The sequence below is a fragment of the Pholcus phalangioides genome, unplaced genomic scaffold (assembly GCF_987345545.1).
Source record: "Pholcus phalangioides strain wild (caught in Gottingen) unplaced genomic scaffold, Ppha-v1.0 ptg000003l_1, whole genome shotgun sequence".
Classification (NCBI taxonomy): Eukaryota; Metazoa; Arthropoda; class Arachnida; order Araneae; family Pholcidae; genus Pholcus; species Pholcus phalangioides.
This window is the reverse complement of record NW_028301596.1, coordinates 33,034,505-33,051,477: the sequence shown is the minus strand read 5'-3', so window position 1 is coordinate 33,051,477 and position 16,973 is coordinate 33,034,505. Positions and strand designations below refer to the sequence as shown.

The 16,973-nt window shown below is 36.5% G+C and overlaps 1 protein-coding gene and 1 non-coding gene across 2 annotated transcripts; one reads left to right on the top strand and one right to left on the bottom strand.

Annotated features, from left to right (window-relative positions):
* Positions 1 to 1,319: 1,319 nt before the first annotated feature.
* LOC149088436 (F-box only protein 44-like) lies at positions 1,320 to 13,287 on the bottom strand. The gene is made up of 5 exons (XM_089247527.1): positions 12,562 to 13,287; positions 10,172 to 10,267; positions 8,511 to 8,637; positions 7,212 to 7,347; positions 1,320 to 3,783 (listed from the first exon to the last, which is right to left on the bottom strand). The coding sequence occupies exons 1-5, from the start codon at positions 12,914 to 12,916 to the stop codon at positions 3,646 to 3,648; spliced, it is 852 nt and encodes a 283-aa protein (XP_089103653.1). The 5' UTR covers positions 12,917 to 13,287; the 3' UTR covers positions 1,320 to 3,645.
* A 127-nt stretch (positions 13,288 to 13,414) lies between these two features.
* TRNAR-CCU (transfer RNA arginine (anticodon CCU)) lies at positions 13,415 to 13,487 on the top strand. Its single transcript has one exon. It is a non-coding gene; the product is annotated as a tRNA-Arg (tRNA).
* Positions 13,488 to 16,973: the final 3,486 nt, after the last annotated feature.

Here is a 16,973-nt window from a genome sequence, read left to right as displayed (position 1 = left end):
TGACGGCCCTGGGGATATGTGGTATTACAGCAGATTCCCAACGTGGGCGATGGAATGTTCCAGAGAGCGGTAAAAGCTACGTGTATAACAGGATTCTATGAGTTAGATTGCGTTGGGAGAAAAAAAATTTCTGTAGGGCCAATGGGACAAAAAAGGTTAGGAAACTATGTATTACAATATATCAACAAAAACTTCATGTGCCATAACACCAGTAAAGTTCACCAGAGAATTTAAACAATCATTTTCGGTGTGGAGAATATAAAAGTTAAAAAAAACCACAAGCAAATGGCTATTTTACGACAGATGCATACACAACCCACTGCTACACGTCATTTGTTTTCTATTTCTTAAATGGCAGCAGAGGTTTCAGTATGAAATCAATAATAAATTATTCCCATCATGTAGGCGAGATTTCGATCGGAACCCCTCCACTTCCAATTAATAATTTTGAATGATGAATCTGGATTCTCGTGGCGTCAGGGCTGGAATAATACTGTACTTCAGTGGAATTAACCACAACCTATATGCAATACCGACCAAATGCAACCAGCAAAATGGTTCCATCCGGCCCACGAAAGGCATTCCTAAACGAATTAACAGAAAGGATGCATCAATTTCTGGCCTGCGAGTGTTATCCACATTGAATAGCCCCAGACTGAAACCGTTGTGCAAAACTGTTGTATTTCTACTCCATTTCTCCTAACTTTTTTTAGTTTATCCATCCCAACCCTTAGAAGCTATGGGTGCAATATAAGATCCTATCATCATCCGCCCCCCCAAGAGGTTATATTGTCTTTACTTTAGGAAGCACCTCTCTACAAAATTGTACTCTGTGCATCCGTACTTGGTATCTTCGTTAACTGCTTGTGATAACCAGGTTGCCGGGCTCAGGCCCCCATGTTGCTGTTAAGGAGCTATGATGATATGTGAATATTTTGCAAGAAATAAATACAGCTGATGGCTTAGGATAAGAGCATAACAACATGGAAACAACTTTTGTACGAAAAGCTCGCTTTATAGCATGTATTTTTGCATAGTATAATAGGCCCATCACATCTTTAAACCACCCATGCTTACAGCAATGAATGTACATTTGATGCAATTGGTCATTGGTGTATATAAATAATATAAGAAAGTACATGCTATAATGCAGAGCCTTTCAAACTTACACCTCACCGCCCCCCCCCCCCCCTTCACATTTATATCTCTGGAACCTTTTTTCCGATGCTTAAAATTACATAAATTCCAGGTCACACTTTTACATAATAGCATAGCTAATCGTAGTAAAACTAAAATTGAAATAGGCCTATGAATCAAAATGGAAGTTTGAAACAAATTTATTATTTTAAAACTTGTATCACATATTTACACACACATACATATAATTAACAGCAGTCAGCATTTATCACATTCTTAACACCAAGGCAACAAAAATATGATGACTACTTCCAAAACTATATAATACAAAAATATTTCGATTGGAATTTATAGAGAGACTTTCTGAAAAATTAGCTCTATTGCTAAGCAGAATAAATATGTCTATCACAATGATTAGATGCTCAAACTACTTTGAAAGTGCCGAAGCATTATGCAGAAAAAATTCATACATAAGTAAGATCTTCATATATTATGTACACAAAAGTTCATTTCATGATGAAGTGTGAACTACGCAAGCTAAAAAATTGATTGTGTTTCAAGGTACTTATCACTGTTAAAAATAGCCTCATTATCAATAAGCTAAACAATTTTTTTTTTCACAGGCATGCACATATCATACATGTTGAAAATTTCACTTGTCATTTACATTCTTTTTTTACATTCTAAAATAATCGAAAATATTTTTTTCACTAGAAAGTGTAAATTATTGAAATAAAAAAGGTTAAAAATATGGAATGAAAGAAAACATTATTTTATACCTAATATAATACTTCATAGTTAGCTTTCCTAATAACAATGTAATAAAATCAAGTAAAATTCTGATAATAAGTGAATGGTAGTTATTGTGGATACAACAACGAAAAGATTATATTTTTGATAAAATTTCACTTCAAAGGTATATTTTATTGCAAGTGAAGAAAACAAGAACAAAAAATATTGTTTTAAACAATCGATGCAAGTCAAAAAAATATGTGTCCACATTTTTAAAACGAAGATGATTGATGAACGAATAATAATAGGCAAGTATTTAAAATCTGAAACATCAGACATGGAAAAGCCTACTTTGTAAATTTCTTTACAATTAGACGACAACACCTAGTAATAGATTGATCCCTGTAAATATGGTCTCCAAGTATAATATCGCAATCAGCAAGAGAAAAGAAACTTTTTAAAACTTGGGATTTTTTACACCGGGATTTTCAAAAAATTCGGTCAGCAACGCTTAATCGGGTAATGGATAAATGGATATCCCCACTTATGCCAATAAAATCCTCCAGAACCGAAATTTCTCCCATAGACAATGGTAGCTATCGAGAGGTATGGTAGCACGAGAAGCTATCCATTCTTAGAATAAGACAACCATAAGTATTCTTTATGGGCATTGTATAATATTTTATCATGTGTATATATTGTTTATAATTTGTGTTAATTGCATTTTTAATGGGGTTGCTGTATTTTTGAAACATATGACATCCATATTTTTATGGGCATCTTTTTATCAGCCACCTCGTTGGGCATTTTGCCTGTTGTGGCGTTGTATTTGTAAAGTTTCTCTTTAACTGATAATTTCAAAAACTTTTCCCCACTTAACGAATATTGTGATTCACAAGACAATTCTATTAATATTATCAACTATTATGTGCACAAGACATTTTTATTAAATAAAACATTTAAAAACTTGAAAATATTTTGCCAGTTAAGACACATAAGAAAACCTAGACTTTCAAAGTGGATACCGGCCTCTAATTATTCAAGCTGTATTCAGTATATTTAATTATTTCAAGTCCATTGAGGGCACTAACTTTCACAATAAAAGTAAAAATCTCAAGTATTGTGATAAATGAAATTTTAATAAAATTTTCACTCCATTTTGATGTCTGATTTATCCCAGAAGCTTTATTAATATTGATCCTTCATAAGTTTTCAATATACAGTGTTAAATGGCTATTGAACTGTTTTCCTGTATCACCGAACAGCCTGCTTAATTGATTATGTACTGAAAAACCGTTAATATTCATTAAAGCAAGGCCGACTGTACATCATATGTTACACTGGAACAGAAGCCTGGTAGTATCAATATGATTTGAAAGCAGAATAATAGTAACATTAAATTTGAGAAAAGACTTGGATACTTAAAAGAAATTCTTTTCTTTCATTTATTTTTTCCTCTCAAATAAAAATACTTAATAGATTGTGTTGATAAAGAAAAAGATTTTCGGAAGTTTTTTTTTCTATCAAGTACAGAACCTTACAAAAAAATAAAAATTTTCCTATAATTGATAATGCCCAAGCTTCTCTATCATATGAATATTTTTGTGTTTGATAAAAATGCTTCACTCTATTACAAACAATACATAAACTATACCAATTTTCAATAACATCCTCGTCAAAACAATTCATCATAACAGTAGAGTATTCATCAAAAGAAAATATTACACAATTGTGTCATACAATCTTGCTGACATGCATTGAAAAATACTATAACATCTACGTAATCTTCAGTTTTACATAACAACCAGTCATCTTGCTTCCATAATGACCAGCCCAGAACTGACTGTCGATTCCAGAATGTATAAAATCAATGTATCTCAGTCCTTCTGGGTAATCCCTAATGACATGGCTCACCTGCAATATAAATAGTATCTCATTATTTTCCATGAAATCATTAAATTTCAACATAAATTCACTGATATGAAACAATATACACTGAAGCCGTAAAAACAATAAATTTTTCCAGTTTAAAAATTGGGGAAACCATTACATTCCAAACTTTCAAACTTGTTTTCCTCAAAATCTAATTTTTGTTGTAAAGTCATTTTTCCCCTGGACCCTTCAATATTTTTAAAGGTAATGACGCAAGTTGGAGAAAAAAAAATGCCTGACCTCAGATCTATTTATGGCACTCACATAATAACAATCTTGATCTAGTTTGTTTTTTTTCATTAACATTGGTTCATGTGAATTGCCTGCTCACCTCCATGAATTTGATTTTTTGTCTTTGCCAAATTAATGATCTTTTCGATATTATATATATAACATAAATGTCAGGCATTAATCTCTGATGTTCTGTATTCATTTGTGTTGTTGTGCAAATAAATCTATCTATCTGTGACAGCAAACAAGGGAGCTTTTTTTTGAGTTTGATTCAGCTAGTAACAATGTAAATGCCTATGGTATTAAATTTGAAATTCTTTTTCACATTTAACACATCATGCACTACATCAAAACACAAACAAATACAATCTTGTTTATCTCTTTGAAGAAAAAGTTATGAAAAAATTTCAAAATGATTAAAAAAAGAGAAAAAAAAATCAAAATAATTGAAAAAAAAAATTATAAAATTTCGAAAAAAAGTCCTGCTCTGGAAGCTGTGTTAGCTGCAAAAGAAATTGTTGTCTTGCAACCAATAGTAATCAAGACGTAGCCAATACCCTCTCTGTCAATAGAAACAGCTCATGAAAATATCAATGACATCGAGAAGATGGTGGATGTGATCAACTGTATGGTTTCAGTGATTCACATTCAGACATGTTCTCAAACATTTAATTTAAAATTAAACTCTCATCCTTTTCTCTTTTTTTTTCCTGTTTAATTAATTAGAATAAACACAGTAGCTAAATTTTAACACTACAAGCTCAAATCTGAGCTATAATGGCAGAGAAGATTAGGGGAAACCCGGTACTCCATACAACTGACTATGGCAACAAATGAAAGCCCAGTGGCTATGTACAACAATTTGATGTCTGGTTTAAATAAATCCCTCTGAACCATTAGTAATTAAGTGAAAATCACTCGGTTTGAAAATTTTGTATTTTTCGAAGCTGTATTAAACAGGATGAAAGGGGGTAATGACTAAGTTTCAGATGATTTTTGTAACTGGTCCTACGGTGTCTCTTTTGAGCAGAGTTGGAAAGAGTGTCGAACCACCATTTGGATTTTAAATGATGTCAGTTGCATCATGTTAGTGAGTCAGCACAAATTTCATTGAAACCCCAAAAAATTCCACCAATAGCTCTGATTATTTTTAGGTGCTATCATTAGTTCAAAGATGTTCTATGAAAAGAAAAAAGTTAACAATACATTAGAACGTTTAGAATGAATAGAATAGCTCAAAAACATTAGAACAAATATGTTTGGCAGGAATTTTCATAAAGCATTGACATTATGAGAGTGACAGAAGGAAGTCATATAAAACATCTTAAAAATAAACTGAGATAATTTCTTCGTGGGTAGGGCCGTCTTAATGCATGGGCCCGGGAACCTCAAGAGTAAAGGGGGCCTCACAAAAATGAGATCTAGTTCAAATTTTCTAGAATTTATCTAGTAGGGCCTCAAAAAAACCTTTTGGCCCGGGGACCCATGATGCTGTTAAGACGGCCCTGTTTGTGGGTATCAGCTGGGTACCCACATTGGAGGAAATGTACAACATCATGCAAAATTAGCAGGATTCTGAATTATGTAGTCATTGTAAACTTTTGTTACCTGAGCAAGACTTAGAGTAGCAACGACAAAAGACCACAAGAGAAGGAAGCGCAAAAGGACCATGGTTGAAGTCAGCATTGCTAACATATGCAATAAAACATTACTTTTCTGCCACAACAGCCAAGTATTATTACTTTCTAAACAACTCTTGTTGAGCCAATATTTTAGCACTATGGGAAGTGTATCATGATAATAGAGCAATATCATCATGCAGGAAATTATAATTACAGAGTTGTTATATAAGAGTTTCTTACAACTTCAAACCATGAATGTGAGCCGGTTCCCCATGTGAAAAAAGTCTCTCTGCAGAGAGCAGGCAGACCTACAATATCATACTTACATAACATGGAAATTCAAACCATCTCCACCTCCACTTATCTCCAAAATATGAAAGACAGATGGCTACACCAGCAAGAACACGCAACACAGGTGACATAATATAAATACTTTAGGAGGGCCACACACAATTAGAACACATATTCTGACATGTAATGATTTGTTAGAAATTCTGCAGAGTAATGTGCATGTGCGGTTTAGTAGTACTGTAGTAGTATATATGAGTTTGTTTATTTTTGTACTGTTTATTTTTTTATTATTATGTTGTCTATCATTTTGCTCGTAACTAGTAGGACCGCAACTAAGGGAGGGCACTGGACCACAAAGGGGGGCATCAAGTTTAATCTTTATCTGTTCAATCATGAACTGGTGGCCCTGGCAAAATAGAGCCACCTTCAGGGGTGTGTAACAAATGCAGTCAAACTAGGTCCCGCACGTTGTCGGACCCCTCCCCCTGCAATCACTATAAACTATTGGAGACTGTCACCAATTCTTAAATTATTTTTTGAATTTTCATCAATTCTGGAATTATCACTTGCACTAATCTCAAATTTTCATCAATTCTGGCATTTTCCTCTTCCCTAAATTCTGAGTTTTCATCAATTCTAGAATTATTTCTTTCATTAATTCTGAATTTTCACCCGTTCCGGAATTATCACATGCACATTAATTTTGAATTTTCACCCATCTGAAGTTATTTCTTTCATTAATTCTGAATCTCCATCAATGCTGAAACTATTTATTTCGTCAATTCAGGAATTATTGCTTTCATCATCAAAGTCTGGAACTATTTCCTACACCAATCATAAAATTTCATCAGTTTCAGAAACTGTTTCTCTCATTAATTTAAAATTACCTTCAGTGCTGAATTTTCATTGATTTTTGTGTTAATTTACATTTAATAGTGTTTAAATTTTTTTGCATGGACAATTTTCAGCATTCCCAAATATTCTGAAATGATAGATGACGATTCCCCCCACCCTCACAAAACATAAAATCAGAGCGAAGAGGAAGTATTCATTTTTTTTTTTTTTTGCTCCAAAATTGTTGAAATGCATCTGGGCCTCGGGTTTCAGCTCTCTGCCAAAATAGTTACTTGGCTCCAGAGACAGAGTCAATCTTTCTTTCTAGTTGAAGCCTTGATATCCAGTATCTCATAGAAGTGACAATGAATAAATTATTTAACAAGTAATGAATAACACGAGAGAATTCATTAATGCATCAAATGAACATACCTTTGACCAAGCCTTGCCTATCCATTGTTCTTCTTTAAATGGCCCAAAGTTGAGCGTCCTCAATTCATTATGATCACGATCTTTGAGAACAATAATCAGTTCATATTTGGATCCACAGTCAAAACGAGCTGCATGCCTTAGAAGAAAAAAAAAGTAAAATTAAATTGGCGCAGAAGTTTGACATATAGCTGATGATTTTATGAAGTGGATTTAAATAAACTGATCAAATTCATTAAATGTGTGAGTACATTAACAATTACCAAATACTAAATTACTACCATGTGACCTGACTAGGGCCGCAACCATGGAAGGGGTCTGGAGGAGGGGGTCATAGAGAGGGAAGGGGGCATTGGACCAAGAAAGGCAGTGAGTTTACTCTTTTTCCGTTAAAAGAACTACGGGGAGGTGGCATCAAAATTAATACTGGTCCCCGCAACAGTGTATATGGCTAAGATTTTGTAAGCTGGGTCGAGCCAAATTTAATGATTTCCCCAGGAGTTTTTCCCCCTTGGTGGCCTAGAATTTTTTTGCTTACCTAACATCTTAAACATCGTGAAAATCAAGATGGTCGACAAAAAAGAAATCCTGCACTATTTTTTTTTTTTTTGGCAAGCTAGAGAGCATCATGAAGATAAATTTTAGAACCAACGAAGAAAATATTGGCCACAGGTTTTCACAACAACCCATCAGCTTTGAGTTATTCTGGCAAACCCAATACTAACCAAATTTTTTGGTGGGATTGCTGTTCGAAACCATGATAGCAGCACATTTTGGGGGAGGGAACTATAAATTCTTTTGCAAGTACCATGCCAAATTCTGTCAAAAACTGAAGTGTTTTTCATCTGACTGAAGAATGCTCATCCATAAAAAAAACGAAAAATTCATGAGCAAAGGATGCATAATAACAAATAGGGTTTCACCCTATATTGCTCAATAAATTTCAATGATGACGAACATAAGAATTAAACCTAAAATAACAATGATGTTGGTGACGACAATAAATAAAAAAGGGAGCTAAATTAGGTAAGGATAGAACATTAGCTTGAAAAACATTATCGGCAATGGAAAATTTTGGAAGAGCCAAAGTGTCAATTTGCAACAAAAAGTAATCCCCAAATTTGGCACAACCCTGCTTATGAAATCTTGGCCAAGTAAATTCTTGTTTTTAGTTGCGGCTATGGACTTGTCACTACAAATGATTAGCATTAACTCTACCAATAGATTTATGCATATTTTTCAAAATGGCATTTCAATCAAAAATTGCAAATGGAATCTGGATGAAAACAAACCATATCTCACCATTCACCAATCAAAATCTCAGGCCGTATTTCCTCGATGACTTCAGGCAAAATACCCTCGCTTACAAGGTCTATTGCTTGGAACTTTTCACACATGCCATATGACGTAGCAAAACATGATTTGCTACCTGCAAGATAAAACCATGAGAGTTTATGTTCTAATAAATTAAAACCAGTTGTGTGATGTCGAGATTAAATATTATCCTATACCCAGTGCCGTCTTAACGCATGGGCCCAAACGGGCACGCCCGGGGGTCTCACAAAAATGAGAATTAGTTCAAATTTTCAAGAATTTGCCGGGTAGGGCCTCAGAAAAATCACTTGGCCCAGGAGCCCATGATGCTCTTAAGACGGCCCTGTCTATACCAAAAAAAAAAAAAGAAAGAAGAGAAGTATCAAAGCTTTACTTACTTTTGCTGACAAAGGAAGGGAGATAAGGGTAAAAAATGTCTGAATTACTGGAATGACCCTCTTAAAAGTGCCGCTCTCTGACAGTTCACTCGAGACTGTGATCATTATTTTATTGGTTTCAATCCTGGAAGTTGTTCAGATATGCTGATAATTATTACAACTGTCATACTTTGGGTCTTTCCCACTTCTCCTGGGTGTATCTGCTAGTACTACTATCAACATGGGTGGAGATATGGGGGGGGGGGACATTGCCCCCTCAGCATCAGTGACAGAGCTGATTGATCTAATGTATATGCAGTAGAGCATAGATTATTCAAATACTGATCAACCGAATCATCTGTTAACCGAAAGCGTTCCATTCTGGAAATTCACTGCCTTGGGAGAGCAAAAACCGTGATATGTGATAAGAACTGTTTTGTTGTCAAGACGACGCACTCCTCCCTCTCATTAAGGCACACCCATAGGATGATGAATTTGTCAGACAGAAAAAAAAAATATGGCAGCTAACTCTGCTCCTGTTGAAGGTTTGTTTGTTTGTTAATCATTTATAACTACATAAACTGTACCCAGATCCAGGACCATAACAAGGATTTTTGCCTCCAGGGGCAAACATGATTTTGCTGCCCCACAACTTTAAAATCTGATGATTTTATCATGGTTTTCTTTGTTTCCACCTGAAATTGTTTTCCCCTAAATTTTGCTGCCTGAGGTAGTTGCCCCCCCCCCCCAATATGTACAATTTATAAAATATGTACAATTGTTTGAAAGTGGGATTATTGCACAACAGAATGAAATTATCGAGTTGGGAAATAAGAGGATTCAAGTTCCAAGAAAATCCCAACTGTTGAGCATTATTGACTATAGAAAACTGAAAATGAAAAGGTTGAAAAGGTGTTCAGTTGATCGAAAAATTGATATGTTTGGATAAACGAGGTTCTACTATGTATAAGGTATTAACTTCAGATATTTTAATATTTTTTTTGCATAAAAAAATAAATTTTTGATCCTCTGGGGGCATGGGGGGTTCTTGCCCCCCCCCCCATGTATGTCTCTGATCCCAGTGTGCATTGGGGGGGGGGCAAAGCTGACAAAATTTTGCTGCTGGAAAGGTCAAAAATGGCTAAAAATCTGAAGACGCAATACTTGACTTGATGAAACTGTGGCACAGAAATCTGCTCTTAAATTTTATTTAGAAGGCATTAAATCACAGTCAATACTATCTAAGATCGATGGTTCCAACAAACAACATACCAACTTCATCAGGAACAGGATCCGCACCATCAGGAGGGTTTTCAACTCTCCACCCATCGCCTCCATTTTGTGTGATGGTCCAGTGGTCAAAGGAATCTAAATGAACAAAATCCAATGAATGTCACAGCAAAATATGATGAGAGAGAAATGCAGTGAATACAGTGCAGAAACAAAAAATAATAGTTTATTACGGAGTATCTACAGTGGAAACTTGATTTAGCAGCAGGAATTCTTCGAGATCTAATCATTTCATGAATATGAGGGGAAGGCTCTCAAACGTAATTCTCAGAAACAGATGGCATTTAATCAGGATTCAACTCTATATTGCCAGTACCATACTAGATGGCCTAGGCCGATGTTGTATTTTATGCATAAAAACTTAAGTTTTTCTACTAAAAAAAAAAAATCGATGTATGTTGCCTCTCCATATAACAATAATCACTCTACAATGATATTTTTTTCTTGGTCCACAGAGTATCATCATAGGGAGGTTTCAATGTATTTCAAAAGAGTGTCTTTTATTGCTGCTAAATTAATGAAAACATTTCAATCGAAACACCAGATGGCAACTAATCCATCCAATAAGATCCAATGCATAATCATAGGGAAAATATTTAGCATTGTGATAATATATTATTCATATCACCAGGTCCGTCATTTCAACTTTTGCCGGGGGGGGGGGGGGGGGCAAAGAGCATGTACTAAAGGTACGCATATATGTATGTATATATATATACACTATTTGTAGTGCATTTTCAAAAGCCAGGGTACCCCCCCCCCCCCTAAATGACGGGCCTGTAACATGGATCAGGAAAATTTTAAAAACCGCTTAACCACTACCTGAACCATTAAAATTGGGAAGCCAAAATTACTGCTTGCTCCATGGGCGGAGATGCAGGGCCCCCTCCAGCATCAAAGGTGGAGAAGACTGATCTAATGTATATTCATATATATGAATTGCACCATCATAATTATGCTACCTCCCCTAGCAATCACCATCATGCCCCTCCCCCAGACTTTCAAGTCTATCTCCACCTATGGCTTGCCCTAGCTGACCAAGCAGCCAGTTGCGGCCCTGCAAATAATGTATGTGTTCAATGTGTTTTGCCATTAAATTTTTCTTCCTTCATTTCGATTGTCTTATCTTATGTTTTTGTGTGAGTGTTTAATATTAAAAAAAAATAACCTTATGGTAAAATTCCTGTAGTGCACGCATCACGTACGGAATAAGCTGCTAATAAAAGTGGTTAAATTAAAGTACACATATTTTGGTGCCCCTTGTAATGTTGAAGAGGTTAAAGGGTGAAATAATTTTTGCCACCTCTGGGCCAGTGCCCAGGGCACCAGATCTGCCTGCTCCTCTCCCCCCCCCCAAAATGTGGCCCTGCACCGGATTCCCATTTGTTGGCAGTAATGGTAAAATTGAATTTTATTATCCTGATGACATCCATTCACCACTGTAAATAAAGTGATTTTTTTCGTTTTTTAAGGACATAATACAGAGAAATTGAGAAATGAAAATCAAGAAGTGCATTCATCTATTCCATCGAACAGATATCATTCGACGTAGAAATGACATACATTTGTCAATGTAGTTCAACAGAGAATCTGGAGAAATTTGGTTTATTTCAAGTGAGACTACTTATTCGTACAAGATATTATCCTTTGAAATGCAAAATGCTATAAAATTATTTTAGAGAAAAAAAAGAAGGTATTTTGGCGTTAATCTGATAATAACGACATAATTACATCAGTACTACCATGCGACTGAAGCCACAAAAAAAAAATGTATTCACATCAAAATTTGCGGCTGTGTCTACGCCCAATTTTTTTGCTATTTCACTGTTCAATTTATTGTAATGTTTTGTGCGAGTGTTTAAACAAATGAGACATGAAATTTTAATAATTTTCATGTGGAATCATTAAAAATTCATTATTTACATTCATTTTTCAAATGGAATTAAGTTTTTTTAAAAATCAAATTACTGCTAAGTTACTAGGCGTGAAGTGAAAGTTTTTTTAAAATTGTACAAATCAATGTACAGTCAAACCTCGTTAGTGCGTCACCCGGTTAACACGTCACTCTGCTTAACAGGTCACGTTTTGGAAGCCCCAATTGTCCTCAGACAGGAATTGGCACAGCTATGGCTCACTCCTCCGGTCAAACCTCGTTAATCAGTCAGTCTTGGGAGAGCAAAAATGTGACTTAGTAAGCGGAGTGACTCGTTAAACGGAGTGAGCCATAGCTGTGCCAATTCCTGCCTGAGGACAATTGGGGCTTCCAAAACGTGACCCGTTAAGCGGAGTGACGTGTTAACCGGGTGACGCACTAACGAGGTTTGCCTGTATATTCCAAGGTTTATAGAATATATATCAGGTATATACTCAACCTTCTCCACATGGATTCTTCAATAGATTTCTTCCATAGGGGTTGCGCAAGTAAATATGTCTATAGTAATGGACGGGTATCACCTGGAATTTGTAAGGTGGTATGACTTTGCCATCCCTGAGGCATTTCCTCTTCCACACACTGTGTCCATGAATCAATTTGTGCCACTGCCGGCAAACCCGGCTGCAAGATGTCAACAAATCCCTGGCAGGGACCCGGGACAGGATCTCCACGAGTAGGTCCTCGTTGTCGAAATAGCCCCCTACGCCACTGTCGTCATTATCATCGTCGGAGGAAGACGAATCACTTCTTCGCTGGGACGAAGATCGCGAATAATTCGAGCTGCTGGCACCCATCACTGTTGAAACTCTGCTCTACGGATGTTTAGATGTGCCTTTCCCAGTGGATGGAGGCGGTGCCATGTTGTTGTTGCAGTTGGTTGCACGCATCAGTGAAATGAATCATCCCGATACAAGCATATGGGCGTACAGATGGCGCTGATGGAAGAAAAAAAAATAAATTCAAAGTGCTGAAGATTATTCAGCGTTTCAATTTCGCATCCGATTCAGTTTCATTTCAGGTTATTTGGATATGGAGTTAATAAGCGCTCATTTCTGTTGCGTTACAGTCGAATTCCGTTTTAACGAATAGCGTTATAGCGAAAATCTCGTTTTAACGAACACTTTTTCTAATCCCCTAGAGAAGTTTACGTAGGGACATTTTTAAATAACCAGGAATTTCTTTATAACGAAATCTCGTTGTAACGAAGTGATTTCTACAGTCTCCTGGAATTCGTTATAACGGGATTCGACTGTATATTACTTATGAATCTACGTTACGCTGTAGACACCAGCGCCCTCGTGGCCTAATGGATAAGGCATCGGTCTCCTAAACCGGGGATTGCGGGTTCGAGTCCCGCCGAGGGTACAACTTTTTTTTTTTTTCTTGTATAATCTGAATAGAATAAACAATTTCTTTTTCTCTTGAAAAACATAAAAAAAGTGTTTACCAATCATCAGCACTTAGCAAGTAATAAGTTCTAGAAAAGCTGATACGATATTTTTTTTCCAATTTCTCAAGGACTGACTCACTTAACTACTTTAGGCTAAAATAGATGGCAGCACCAACGCCAGAAGTAAAGCTGTTTTCTTAGCAGAGAGCTTCTTCTACGCGCGAGCACCCTTGATGACATCATTTTCCACAACAGATGGCGCTTCTTTTTTCTTCCCAAAAAAGAAACAGCACCACAATATCCTATAATTTTTCTCAACTGAAACGAATGTTTCCAGTGGTGTAGATGGTAGCATGCTTGCCCGGTATGCAGGAGGGCCTGGGTTCGAGTCCCGACAGAGATGTGATGACTTTTCTTTCCGCGTTCACCTAAGCATAATATCCGAAAAATAACTGTTTCCTTGATATCTCGGGCTGAGAAAAAAGCCATCTATAACAGTAGGTTGAACACAGTGCATAGGCGGAGATAGACTTGGAAGTCTTGGGGCGCACGATGATGATGATGTCAATTCATATATATGTTATCGGCAAAGTATGAAATCCAGGCATTCTATACAATGCCTGGTCGTTTCAGGCAAAGTATGAAATACCGGTTTTATTCTATAGAATGCCTGAACACAATCCAGGCAAAGTATGAAATATCTTCTTCCAACAAATCTCTTTAGGGGCGGTATAAAATATTACATAAAATTAAAATTTAACCCAATAATCTTGAAAGAATCTGTCAACAATCCTGCAGTGAAGAATGGGGGGTTGGAGGCTTCAGTGGCTTCTGCTTGAATTATTGGAAAGAGTGAACTGGTGAACTTGTTTTCTGATTTGAATGGTAATTTTCGAAAGAGTACTTTCGCAAAAATGACTCCTTAAGGGGAGTGGGTATTATCAGGAGTTTGATAACCTTAGAACCCTATAGAGGATGATCCAGAAAGTGACACAACGAGGTTTGACTGTATATGTGCTGGAAATTTGATAAATCCGATTATTAGGCATAATCACAGGCTTTTATGCATAGTTATGTAAGTTTAATGAATTTTGTTTTCCACATTTGCCAATGATTATGTGCAATCCACAGCTCGTATTGGTAAATTTGAGTATGTTATACATATTTAATCGTCGATAAATTATTTAAATTTACGGGAAATTTTGCTCAAATTTCAAACTAGGATGATGGATTCGATCAATGATGTTGCTTAATGTGATAAGCAACTAATGTGAAGAAAGCTAACATTATGCTGATAATAATTCATGTTTTTTATTCTCATAACACTTATTTACCATATTTTAACATGTATAAGGAACCCTTTTTAACAAAAATTGGGTTCCAAAAATACGAGAGGTTCCTTATACATGAATGTAATTAGAATGTAAGATCTAATTGCCCTGGACCATGCGTCAAGGTTAAGAGTAAAGGGGACGGGATAGCCCCCCCCCCGGCAGCAAAATCACTTGAGTGCTTAGGGCCTTCATATGGGTTAATCTGGCCCTGATTGGATCCTCTAGCTTCTATCATATAGACGTAAGATAAAGTGGGTGGTCATCCCATCCGACACTTGGACTGCGGAATAGCCAAATACGTTTTGACATACTCAAAAAACGAATAAGGCAAATACCAGGAAATACTAAAAAAAAATTCCTTATGCATTTTGACACGCTATGGGTGTCGTCTTCAGAGAATAAGAATATCACGCTGACCGAGTTTCCCACTTGGATTGAGTGCCAAATCTTTAATTTCTGTTGCTCAGCGGAACGAAGAAACAATACGTCTGTTCAAGTCAAACATCGTGGCAAGGGTACATCGGTTTGACGTACCAAAAAACGAAAGTGAGCTCTTTGAGTCATCCACTCTTATATACAGACGGTGATCTGCAATAAACGATCAGTCATCTCTGTAGTGACAACTGCAGCTGTCACTGCCATGCTTCTCACCGTGCCGTCACTGCATCCTTACGTATGATCACGTCCATACATAAGGATTTATAACTACTCAAGACCAGATGACGACAGTCGAACTAATATGTGGAAGTTGGACAATATAACAACATAGATGACTGATTAGCTGATTCACTGTGATTTGAAATTTTATATCCAATTATCGACAATCATTCGATTAATTGACAATTACTAGAGTCTTAAGGGATGGACGGCCATCGTTTTTTTTTGCCCGTTGGCGTTGATTATTTAGATTTTATTCGTTTGTTATAAACTGAAACTACTCCAACCAATGTAGCGCCCGTTGGGATGGACTATTTCATTGAAATTTGGTGTGTATGTTTTTTGAACTATGGGGAAAAGATAATTGCGGTAACAAGCGCCACTGTCCCATGCGGTGGTCGAAAATTGAACAATTTTTTTTTTGTTGAATCTTTCTTTTCTCCGTGTTCCATACATCCGATATACCACAAGTTTGATCAAAATACCTTCATCAGAATGAGCGCTACATAAGTCTGGGCAACGTCAGTTTTATGGGGTTATATAAAACCACCCTTTATGATTTCAGATTGGCGATAGTTTTTTTTTTCAACGTACCTAATTTATTTTTTATTGCCTTCGTCTGAGGAGACATGTTTCGTTGTATATAGGGTGATTCAGAAAATATGGGAAAAATTTTAAGAGGTGGTAGTACACACAAAAACAAACAATTTTCATCAAAGCATGCATCATCTAAAATGAAATGCAAACATGCTAGCATATTTCGAAATGGCTGCTCCACAAACTTTTTAAAATGGCATTCCTGTTGAAATTTATCAGGAGAAAAAAAGAACACCATGCATGCAAATGTAACCTGGGGAAGAAGAAACCGGGAATAAAAGGCGTTGACACCAGCCCTGTGAAGTTAGCCAGCCGTTTCGAACAGCTGCCGATGCAAGCGCGCAAATGTTTTCGGATTGGGAAACCACATGTGGGGAAAACGCTCACCGTATATTCGTGCTGCTTCTGTAGTACTTCCGTTACAGCTCCGTAAATGAAGTACGTCCGCTTTTTCAGTATTACTAAAGCGCGTCATTACACCGTACGTTACAGCTGTTACAACGGTTGCACGCTGGAATAACTTCACAGGGCTGGCATTCGCCACGCCTGTCATAAAGAGCCTAGACGCTCTAACGTCAGAGTTTCAGGCTCTGTCTTCTAGAGTCCCTCGACGTATTTTTCAGATGAAAGAGGAGTATCTGGCGGTCGCCCAAACAGAGATAGAAGGTACTATACATAATGTCTCGTTTTCAGACTTAAATTTTAACAACTGCGTTAGTTTTTATAGACACTCGTAATTTTAGAGAAATTTCTCCTGCAGTTCTGGTGTGGTGGCTCTACCGTCTGGCATAGGCGGAGATAGACTTGGAAATCTGGGGGGGGGCACGATGATGATGATGTCAATTCATATATACGTATATACATTAGATCAGT

Coding starts and splice junctions, on each gene's coding strand:
- LOC149088436 (XM_089247527.1), bottom strand. CDS start 12,916: ATGGGTGCCAGCAGCTCGAATTATTCGCGATCTTCGTCCCAGCGAAGA. Junction 8,638..10,171: donor TCCTGTTCCTGATGAAGTTG/GTATGTTGTTTG, acceptor TTTATCTTGCAG/GTAGCAAATCATGTTTTGCT. Junction 3,784..7,211: donor TAGGCAAGGCTTGGTCAAAG/GTATGTTCATTT, acceptor TTTATATTGCAG/GTGAGCCATGTCATTAGGGA.